At 37.6% G+C, this 12346-nt stretch overlaps 1 protein-coding gene across 1 annotated transcript in view; it reads right to left on the bottom strand.

Moving 5' to 3' along the window:
* Positions 1 to 3351: 3351 nt before the first annotated feature.
* The window catches only part of Dtwd2 (DTW domain containing 2), a 52516-nt gene continuing 43521 nt past the window's right edge, over positions 3352 to 12346 (bottom strand). Inside the window, exons 5-6 of the mRNA XM_021653900.2 lie at positions 11711 to 11839; positions 3352 to 4972 (exon numbers count right to left, since the gene is read on the bottom strand). Of these exons, the coding sequence (XP_021509575.1) occupies positions 4802 to 4972; positions 11711 to 11839 (300 nt within the window). The 3' untranslated portion in view covers positions 3352 to 4801. The remainder of the gene's footprint in view (positions 4973 to 11710; positions 11840 to 12346) is intronic.

The raw sequence follows: 12346 nt of genomic DNA, 5'->3' as shown, positions 1-12346 counted from the left end.
GAGAAACCAAGTTGGAACTAGTCTGGAATTTTCCTCCTGACAGCCAACCCTTATAGTGCCGGCAGGGACTTGGTATACTGCTGAGAGAGAACTGTCTTAGGTTGTGTGGTACGATACTGACCAGCCAGACAAGACATGCCCATGAATGCAACAGTGACAAATCTATCATGGGAGTAACCAACCATTTTCTGACTGCAATTAAGGCCTACTCCACAGGAAAGAATTGCCTGTGGCTGGAGAGGTCCTAGGCCCTTGTCGAGAAGCTATAGCTTCCGTTCCCCTAAGTGGACATGCTTTCATCACATGACCTTCCTACAACCACAGATTATTAGTCAGCCTGGTCACAGGAGCTTCCTTTTTAAGTGAATGACAGTGACTGCAGACACTTAACTGGTCAAACTGCTAATGATAAGTGACAGTTTAATGTTCTACAACATGTGGGACATCTAGAACAGTCCCTTCAAAGCTCAGAGAACACTAAGTAGTAAGAGATTAAAAGAATGCAAGAGCCAGAAAAAGGACACAATGTGAAATGCTGAATTCTAGTCATACACAGAAATTCCTATCCAACTACAACGCTAACCCAAACAACATTGAAGTTAAATATATTCTCCTTGGTTGGCCTGAAAAGGTAGAATGCTTTTTCATGCCCCAAGGCCCATGTCACCCTAAAAGAAGAGTAATCTGGGATCTGGAGTGGGGGTGTGCAAATGCACATGTTAAGGTCAGAAATCAATACTGGGTCTCAATCATGTTCTATCTGCTTTTTTAAAGAAAGAGTCTCACAGGACCCAAAGCATACCAATTCTGCTAGAATATCTAGGCAACCAGCCACAAGGATCATCTCTCCACTTCCTCTAGCCAGTTCTGGAATTACAGGTATATAGCATCATGTTCATCTGTTGTCTTTTCCTCATTTTTTATCAGCTCTTTAAGAGTTTTATACAATGAATTTTCATCATATAAGCCTCCCTCCCTCAACTCCTCCAAGACCTACCCTTCTTCATTGCTCACATTTTGTAATTTCAAAAAATCCACTGAGCACAAAGTATGCTGCCTTTTTACTTGTGAAAGCATGGTCACCCACTGGAGTGTGGTTGACTTGCCAGGAGCTACACAAAGAAAACTGAATTTGCATCTCCTAGAAGCTACCAACTGCTCAGAGCCCTTTAGTTAGGGGTAAGACTTCATGCCCATCTTCCCTCTCTATGCTGGGATATGTTCTGGCTTCAGCTTCCACAAGCTTTATGCATACTGTCACAACCACTGCAGGTTCCTATGTTCAACAACCATGTTGTATTTGGAAAACACTGTCATCCACCATCTCCGGCTTTATAATCTTTCTGACTCCTCTTCTACAATGAACTCCAAGCCTTGGAAGGAGGCTATGTGATACAGATGTGTCATTTAAGGGTGGGCATTCTGCAGTCTCATATTCTCTGCACCTTGATCAGTTGTGGTTATGTCAACCATTATCTACTGGGAAAAGTAGTTTTTCTGATAATATTTAAGAGGTACATTAATCTATGGATATAAAGGTAAGTTTTTAGGACTAAATTTAATGCTGTTTATTTAGTAGAATAATAGGAGTAGGTACTAGCCTAGGGCTTTTCTAGCCACAGATTCTTGGCCTCAATAATGGTGACAGGTATGAGTTTCCTCTTACGGAATGGATTTTAGATCCAATCAGAAAGTGGTTAGTTATTCCACTGATGTTCAACCCACTATCACACCAGTGGGCATGTCTTGCCAGGCCAGAATCACTGTAGCTCACATAGTTCACAGATGGATGAAACTAATGATTACTTTTCTCCTCCAGTGGCGTGCACAGCATCCTCTGGCATTATGAAAGCTAGCAGTAGGAATGAAACTTACATATCAATAGCAGCTTGGTCTTTCCATTTTGTATGATTCAAATATATGGTGTTGAGCAATAAGGTTGCATCATCAAATTCTGGAGTTTAGCCAAGAGCACTGGGATGTAATGTTTGGAGATCTCTGAGCCCTCACAGGTCAACTCCAAAACTAGTTACCCATTCCTGGCACTGTGCTTGTTATCCTGTGCTGTCTAGTAGGTAGCCTTCATTATGTTGAAATATGACCCCTGTATCCCTAGATTCTCCAGGACACGTACCATAATGAGATTTTTTTGAAGGCTTCTTCCATGTAATGAGATGATTGATCATATGGTTCCTATCCTTCAGTCTATTTATGTAATGAATTATACTTACTGATTCACAAATGTTGAGCTATCCCTGCATTCCTGGGATGAAGCTGATTCACTGACTTCATCTTGGTGAATGTATAGAAATTTCTATCCTCCTCCCCTTGCCATCTTCCTCCATCAACTGTGAAGATCTCCATCTTACTGCTTTCTCTAATCCTAATGAATTGTCTCTTGATTCTCACTGAGTTTAAATTACTCTATAAAAAAAAAATCAAGAATTTAGAAGAAGAGTGTGTGCCTGCAGCGACAAAAAGAAACTAACAATCCTGCAAGCCCTAGACAAAGCAGTCTCTCTCCTTCCCTACTCATATCCACACCCAGGTAATTTTTCTTCTCAAAGTCAGGCTGCCTTTCCTAATGGAATCATCTTTCACTTTCCTTGAAACGTGGCCAGCAAATGGTACTGTACTAATGGTTCATGAACCTATGTCCAAGTTACAGTAGCTTCCTGGGATTAAGCTGATCCTCATAGTGGTCACTCCCTCAACCAGGAGGCCTTTGGAGCTTGAGGATAAAAGAAAACAGAGGTTTCTTCTTTATTGGACAAATGGTCTGACTTAAGACTTTGCCTAAGATGATCCCACAGTACCAGTGTGCACACTAAGGGGGAGGTGGGCTCCTCTCCCATTCTGCTGTGCAGATGTAGGCTGCACACCCCTTAAACTGCATTTTTTAAAAATGCCATTTCAGCATCTGTGGAGGTCAGTAAGGCACTCCTTTGTTTTTATTTGAAGCTTCAATGGCGTACTACCTTAGGCTCCAATTTCTTCTACAAACCTGAACTTCCATTTTCTGGATTTGCCTCATCTCTGTTTACTGCTGCACTCCTGACTTTCCATGCTACTCACTACTCCCGATAGCTATGTACCTGATGCAGTTTTGGATTCACATATGAAACAAATTGCCAAGTGTCTCAAATCTGCCATCTTTCTTCTATCTCGATATATCTTCTTTAAAAAAAAAGAAAAAATATATATAGCCAAAGTAATAAACTTTAAAAACTTAAATATTCAGTATATTTAAATCATAAGTTATTCTAAATGGTACACACAAATTGATGCATGGAAATATAAATGGTATCATTTGTGTCAGATTTTTCTTAAAGAGAAATCATAACACTCAAAGGATTTTGTCAAGTTTAATTCCAACATAAAAAGTTACTGGAAGATTATTTAACTCATTTCTTAAGAAATCATTATGCATAATATTATTTTTTCATTATTATACAAATAAGCAATTGATATGAGGCATTTAGGTTATAAAAGACCAACTTGTTTTTAAATGCAAAAATAAGCAATTGGAGACAAATTTAGATTTTTAGTATTTTTACATAATTTTCACAGTTAGCATTCTAATTGGGGCCAGCCAAGCTTTTAATGAGTGTCTAATTTGGACCAATAATAAACAAATGAACATAAAATTCATCAGAAACTGGTGTATGTTCATATCACATAAAGATACTTAGCAAAATCACCACTAAAAGGCATGCTTGGTTTTTCCTTCTAACTTAACACTGGATTCAGGAAACTGAATCATGAACAAAGGTCAAAATGAAACACCTTGATCTTGCCAAAGTGTTTGCTTATCTGTAAACCGGATATAAATATAGAGTGTATATTTCTCTTATTCTTTATAAAATATCAGTAAATATTCTAATACGGTGAGGAAATTTGATCTTTCATTTTGAAAGGTTTTTTTCTCTTTTAAAAAAATTTTAAGTAGAGCTACTTACAGAAATACATTCTAAAATGATAGCTGTATTATACTTTACTTCTGTCATTTCCATATAGAAACCTCATCAAAAACCTCTTCTGCCAGTTAACTTGTTCAATGAACACTGAAAAACTAAAACTTAGGCAAAGCAACTCCCAATGAGAATGTAGGCTATTTCAAAGTTAAATGCACTCCATAGGAATTCAGAAGAGAAGATGTAAATCACATCCACTGAGTCCAAGTTCATCCCTAAACAGTAAAGTTTCCTTGTTTCTTTATACAATTTAACAAGATAAATAACCTTCTTTTGTCACTGATTTCACACTCTGACGTTCATTTACAAGGCTGAAACATTAGTTTCATAGGATATATCTCATCACTGATCTATACCTCAGAATCCACAAACACTGATGGAAACAACATGTTCCCAGGTACAATTTTCTTCATTTTAAAAACAAGTCCTTACTCTAGACTGATACAACTAATTATATTTTGAATACAACTTTTAAAAATGTATTAAAAGCACATATTTTAAAACAAATACAGTAGTTGGATGAAGGTGGCACATGCCTGTAATCCCAGCACTTGGGAGGCACAGGCAGGTGGATCTCTGAATTCGAGGCCAGCCTGGTCTACAGGCTAAACAGAGTAGCCTTGTCTTGAGAAAACAAAATAGAAAGGAATTTCACAGTCAGTGGAAGTCTGCCTTATGGTGCTGTTGAGCAGACAGCACCATTTTCAGCAAAGAACCTGCCAGTGTTCCATCTTCGGAGTCAAAGCCCTCAAGCCTAAACTGTGGGAAGACGTAATACAGTCTTGTCAGCTGAAGACAGATAAAAGAGCACCACGGGGACAATTGTGCTAAATTTTGACACTGTTCATTAACAGTTCAATCTTCCTGAGTTTGCGTTTGTTCTTTGGCATTGGCTTGGGATATAATCCATTTTTCAGAAGATATTCCTTGCTGAGGCGAATCTGAGCACCATGCTGAAGCTGGAAAGAACACAGCGCTTGAAGAGGGCGAAGCAGAGTCTGTTGAGAAAAAAAGATACTAAAAATGTGTGGCCACTTGTATTCTATTTACATCTTTCTTTTAAATATAGACACTTATGTGCCCTGATTTTACTAGTGCCCTTAACTGTGACGAGCAATGACTATTCTAACACTTCATAGTTATTTCTAAACTCACATATTCTAATAAAAGAATTTATACTGATTTTCCATATAGGCAATACAGTCTGAATTAAGTTTTATACACTAATTTATTTAAATAACACAAAAACTCATTATAATAATTTAATCTGTTAATAATATGATTAAAGGAAAAATTAGATACAAATACTGGCACATCAAATTAATTGAGTTTCAGTCACAAGTTAGTGTACCTCACTTACACAAACAATTCCACATTTGCAACAAAGTCTTCCTCACAGTGGTCCATGGAAGGCAGAGGAGACATATGAAATACTGTAATCTTATAGCCTGCCTAAAGTCAAATACCTGCAAAGCCAAGCACGTAACAGTAATGTGTTACCCAGATGTACATTTATGTTAACAGAAGTGGTGAAGGCTGTCATACAACAGGAACATATGCTCTGTATAAGGTTATTTAAGATCAAAAGCTAAAACAAAACTATATAATATTTTAAACATATTTTTGGGTCAGATTGGATGTAAGGCTTCTTATCAAAACTATTTAAATAACATAGCAAAAGTTTTGGTTGAAAAGACCATTAAAGAATCATTTTTAAAAAGAAAAAGATTATAGAAAATGTCCTAGTGTCTTGTGTGAAAATTTATTCCTCTACGTATACAAAATACATGGTAGAAGGGTCTTTGCTTGACAACAAAGTGTTAAACACTATGGCAGTCTCTAGGAATTGTTTCTCCCTACCCATTATTTTTATCCTTATTAATGAACCCAAATTGTATTTATGAAGGCACTGGGCCCATCTACTAATAAAACAATGAGTGATGAGAGGTAAAGAAAGTCATTTGTAATAGGGCTTTTAGAGGTGCTCAAAGCCAACAGATTTAGGTAGAATAGGGTTTTTTTGGCCCCCTTTTTTGTCAAGAATGTGATTGTTAGAAATGGGATAACTATCATACTCAGTTGGCAATAAACATAAAAATTAAACCAAACACACAGGATGATGTACAGACAGGAGAAATGTATTATTTGTATTCATTTACATGTCTGGGTATTTTAACTACATGTATATCTATGTACCACACGCATTCAGTGCCCGCAGGAAAAGATGTCATTAGAGCCTCTGGGATAGAAGGTCCAGACAGTTGGGAGCTCTAGTGTGGGTGCTGGGAATTAAAGCTGGGTCCTCTGGGAGAATATCCAGTGCTTTTAACTGCTGAATCATCTCTCCAGCCCCCAAACCTGGGTTCTTGATGTCCTTTCCAAGCCGCATTCCTAACTCAGGACTGCCTTCTTCAACGTGTTGTACTTATAGAGGAAGTTTAGAAAAAAGTTATTAAATCACTGACTCTGTTTTATGCGCTGTCACACATAGATATATTTGATATAGACCAATAAAAAAAAGACAAATATTTTGGAAACTTCTACACAACGTTATTGTAGAAAGCCCATTAGATATATTTCACTATTGTAGAAATAACACTAGGAATGTTTATTTAATTTTATTATATATTTATTTATTATAATTTACTCACTTTGCATCCCTGTTATAGGCCCCCCTCTCATCTACTCCCAGTCCCATCCACCCCCTCTCTTCTACCCCCTTGCTCTTTCCCTAGTTCCCTGATATGGAAGGTCCTCCTCCCCTTCTATCTGACCCTAGTTTATCAGGTCTCATCACGGCTGGCTGCATCATCTTCTTCTGTGGCCTGGCAAGGCTACACCCGCCAGGGAAAGGTGATCAAAGAACCTTGATTTTAAGTTTTTAAGACAGGGTCTCTCCATGTAACCTTCTCTACCCTGGAACTTGCTCTGTAGACCACGCTGGCCTCAGACTCAGAGATCCTCCTGCTTCTGCCTCCCAAGTGCTGGGATTACAGGTATGTGCCATCATGCCTGGCCCCCCAACTTTCATCTTTAAGATCTTGACTCTCACTGTGAGTCCCAGGGATTCCTAAACTTTTTCCTCATGCTAGTATTTGAAGTGCTTTACCCACTGAGCCATCTCTGTAGCCCTGCAAAGCCCTTTTGTCCCTTCTCTCCCTAAACACATACACACACATATATGCACACTCACACAGGTATAAGTGCACATGCTCACACACACACACATAAACACCACCAGGGTATCCAAGGAGATACTGAGACTTATAGCCAAACTTTGGGCAGAGTGCCAGAATCCTTAAGGAAGAAGAGGAAGGTAGAAAGACCTGGAAGGGACTGGAGCTCCACAAGGAGAAAACAACACAGCCAAAATACCTGGGCCCAAGGGGGCCTGCAGAGACCAATACTCCAACTAAGGACCATGCATTCAGAGGACCTAGACCCCCTGTTCAAAGGAAGCCCATTGGCTGCTCAGTTTCCAAGTGGGTTCCCTACTAAGGGGTACAGGGCTGTCTGACATCTTTTTAGGTATGTTTTTATTATTAGGTATGCTTTTATTATTTCTTTTCATAAGAAAGACAGGAAATAGTATGTATACATACATACATATATATGTATATATATATATACACATACATACATACACATACATACATATATACACATACATATATACACATACATACATACACATACATATATACACATACATACATACATATGTTACTGAATAGCTAACGCAATGTACAGACTGATTAATAAAACACCACAGGTCTCTAGGAAACACAGAGAGGACTATAGACAGACAGAAGCAACTGAAAAGTCTCTTCATCTTCTGACATTTATTAGGCTTTCCATAGACAGAATAATGCTAATGTTCTTACAGCCAAACACCTCCAACTTTGACATCCAAAGATAAGATTCTATCAAATTTACTTAATAGAAAGATCTAGACCAGATCCCCATTTCATCTCTGTGGTGGTCACTAATAATAAAGTTATCTGTGTCTTGGTAAATCATCACTTTACATTTTTTCTTTTTTGAAGTTAAGCACTGTCACTGTCCTACTTAGTTTAGTCAACTTGACACAGCCTAGAATCATCTGAGAAAGGAGTCTCAATTGAAGAATTGCCCAGATCAGACATGCCCTGAAGGTATGTCTATGGTGAACTGTCTTGATTGCTAATTGATGTAGGTGGGCCCAGGCCACTCTAGATGATACCATTCTTTGGGCAGGTGATGCTGGGATGTATAAGCAAGTTTGTTCAGCTTAAGCCTGGGTGTGAGCCAGCAAAGAAGCATTCCTCCATGGTTTCTGGTTCAAATTCCTACTTGAGTTTCCTGACTTCCCTCAATGATGGACTACAATCTTTAAGTTAAAATAAATTCTTTTCTAACTTGCTTTTGGTCAGAGTAATTTATCACAGCAACATAAATCAAGTTAATGAAATATGAGCTCCAGTGTTGTGTGTTGTTTTGGGGTACAAGCATTACAAGTGACCATTTTTCTTGTCTCTTCTTTAGGAAAGTAGAATGACTTTGGGGGTAGTGTTCCATAAACCTGGGTCCCTAAGTAACTGTGTAAGCAGATGCATTCCAAGCACTCCCACTGGACAAGCATCACAGGGAAGGGCATAAAGCATGGACATCCTACACCATCTTAATATATTGCAGCCTATTGACGATGTTATTATATACTAGTTATATGCTTTAAGGTAAGTAAATAAGGTCCACCTGACAAAGTTATTATAATAACAAACAGTAAGGTGATGACTGAACCCCAACAATTACAGTGCTAAATCACTACTTAATGTTCATGATAGTGCTTCTACATGAAGACTACTGTCAGACTGAGAGTACATCCTCTTTATAAAAGAGACAATCCTCTTTATAAAACAAGTTCATTTCTAATTGTATACTTGGGGTAAGTAAGTGATACAGGAATCTTTTTATCTGCATGTGTGTGGTCACAATTTTCAAGGAGCCATTCCTAACAATCACTGATGCTACACAGACCTAATGTCCTTAATTTACATGCAGCTAAAAGATTTTTACCCTTCTCTTTGAAATTCTGTAAGGTTAAAAAAAAAACTTCCCAAACGAAGGAGGACCTTAAAACAAAATAAACCTGAAGCTAAAGGCCCCTGGCAAATACTGTAGTAAACTAATGAAACTCATCAAGTATAGTTTAAAACTTGTATTGACCACAGTCAAATCTGAGGAGCATCAACAGGCAAAGTGCTTGTGCTGACAATGACAGCAATTAATACACCTCACTCAAATTTATATAATACTAAGGTAACATTTCTTTTTTAGTAATGGAGACTTAACATATTAGGCAAGTGCCCTTTTACTGAGCTACCTCCCCAGGCTATGTAACCAGTTTTATATAAGCTTAAAATGAAAAACAAGTACAAAGAAAGATATGCCATCTGCTCCACCAGGCTATGCTGACAACAGGTGGTAAAGTTGCAATTCAAACTGACTTCAAAGCCTGTACTGTGCTCCTTCAGGGAGCCATGCTCTGAGCCTCTCACTTCCTGCTACTTCTTGTGCTTGAGAATTGCTCCAGCATAAAGGATGATGGGGATGAAAATCAATGTTACATCAAGTGTGTTTATTCTTAGGAGTCTGATGTCTATGGAAGAAAGCCACACAATATTTTGCTGTTTTCTATGATCTCAAGGTTTTCTAGGAGAAATATACCAAAGCTTTCCCTCAAAAAAGAAAGTAATGCACCCTTTGTCATAGAAGACACTGTATTCCACAAGTGTCCTTTCTTCTTCTTTTTCTTCTTCTTCTTCTTCCTCCTCCTCTTCCTCCTTCTTCTGCTTCTTTTTCTGCTTCTTCTGCTTCTACTTCTGCTGCTTCTGCTTCTTTTGTAGCTAATTTTTAACAGATTGGCCTTAGAGTTCACTTGCCAAGAAAACAGCTTATACTATAAACTGGGAGGAAATTTTTTTATACTAAGTAACTTGAGGTTTCATTACATATATCTCTCCTTCATGCTCCCACCAATCATATTAGAATCACCCAAGTCATGAGTATGATTGTCAGACACTGTTTCTCTACTCCTGGCCACTGTGATTTGATTAATTCTGAAGGCTGAAGTAAGCAGAAAAAGGGTTCCAGACCCTCACTGTTACTATGAAAGTTTATGTTCAGTCCATCCATAAGGAGCAACAAAAGCTCAGGACATGTGATGGGGTCCCATCACAACTCTGTATTTTAGCCATTGCTTATTCTCAGATATTATACTTAGGACACAAGTTATCCAAGTCTTCTGTTGTCATGGTAAGATTCCTCTTTTATTTCTAAGATATCCTATCATAAACCATCACATCTAATCTAGCAGGAATCAATGTTACCTATTAGCTTTTTGTTACCCATGAATGTTTCTGGTTTCATCAAGAAGGAAAAGACATGAATAGATGTAAATAACCTTACAAAGATACAGAAGGTGACAGGTAATGAAGAAGGGGGTGGGGCACCTGGGAATTCAAAGCACAGAACTAGGATTGCTTGTAAGTGTTCTTCTCAAAGACAACATGTGGGAATGAAATTGTTTAGCTGGAATACTCTATGCAAACATCCAAGTGAAGCCTCACCATGAAACACAATTTCCATCAAAAGAAGAATGCCTCACTCTCACTCTCCATAGCTCAGGCCCAGGGAGGGCAAAGTACTCAATCCTGGTTCCCAGCACACTTGACTCTTCTGCCTCTGAAAATCTTTTCTGGTCATGTTTGTTTGCTTCAAGGTTAATGTCTCTGTGACTTCCAACTACTCTAGACTACAATTTATTCAATGCTGAAAATGTATTCATGATGAAGTCTTTGTCTCATAATAGTAATGACACTCTACAATGAGAGAAAGAAGAGGCAGCAAGAGTAACATATGTGCATGCGTGTGTGTGTGTGTGTGTGTGTGTGTGTGCGTGCATGCATGCGCGCCTGTGTTAGCATGTGTGCTGGAGAAGTTACCAACTCCACTTGCTTATTACTGTCATCCTCTGACTTCTTTTGCCCTGAGAATGAAATAATAGTTCACTTATTTTTCATAACCCACCTTAAAATTATTTATTTACTATACTCTTCTTTTGCTATAAATGGAAAGTTTCTAACATGTCCCCAAAAGTTGAGATACTGCTAAGTTCACTGAAATGTTACTCTCTGCTGATAATTATTAGTTATGTATGTAATCATTAGAATTTCATGGGAATTGAATATAATGCTAATTATAGGTTAATCCTTTTCATATTCTATGGACATTTCTATTCATATGACTATTTTATACTCTAAGCAAGTTCAATAAAGTAAACATAATGTTAGCAGATCTCTTCAAATAAAGGCACCAATGCAAACAAGTAATGTGGCTGTAAACTGTTCTTTTAATTAAAAAGAAAAAAGTTGATGACCAGAGAATACAAACTACTAGAAAAAGTAGAGAATAGTAAAGGAAAAATCCAGCCAAAAAACTCTACTGAATGTTGTGCTACTTACACGCAATTTAGCATATTAAAAATGCTGTTTACACAGCATAGTGGGAATATTTAAATAGTACAATCTGGAAAGCTAACCCAACACAGTAAAATACCACAGGGGAAGAAGATTCTGAAGGTTCATAAATATCTACTGAAGATATCCACACTTGTTTCTTGACTTAAAAAAATTTACAAGTTATACATGTCTAAATTTTCTCTACCCCTACTTTTAAACTCTATGACTTCCACATACCTCCTGTATGCAATGGTTTTTCTCCAAGATGGAAAGAGCAGCGGCAGCACATTCCAGAGTAGAAAGGCACCTGTTTGTTGGTTGCATCCGAATTACATACTGACTACAAATGCTGGTTTTTAACTGTACCTAAAACCAACAGCAAAGTAATAAAATGTAACTTTCATCTTAAATTTAAAATTATGATCTACATTTTAAATACTATTTACTTTCCTCACTCAAGTTCCAAGTGCATATCAGTACTTTTGCACATATTTTTAGTTGTTACTATTAAATAGCAGAAGAGCCTTGCTACAAAAAGATTATCTGACAAAGAAAAGATACCCAGAATACATTCAAATTTCTATATACCCAAAATAAGATACCAGTAACAAGTTCCAGTAAGGATAAGAATGAATAAACATTTCATAAAATAAGACATAAGGATAACAAACAGGTACAAAGCAAAGTGCTCAAATGACCAAACAGATTAAATCAGTAAAAAAAAAAAAAAAAAAAAAAATTAGCATGAGGCTGGGGATACAGTTCAGTGGTAGGGCCCTTGCTGGACATGCAGGAAGCCCTCAACTCAGTTTTAAGTACTGCCTTCACCTTTACTTCCCCCAAGAAACTAACATCATTATATCCATATTCAGA

Source organism: Meriones unguiculatus, chromosome 2, assembly GCF_030254825.1.
Source record: "Meriones unguiculatus strain TT.TT164.6M chromosome 2, Bangor_MerUng_6.1, whole genome shotgun sequence".
Classification (NCBI taxonomy): Eukaryota; Metazoa; Chordata; class Mammalia; order Rodentia; family Muridae; genus Meriones; species Meriones unguiculatus.
The sequence above is the reverse complement of the archived record's forward strand: the minus strand, read 5'-3'. Positions and strand labels throughout refer to the sequence as shown.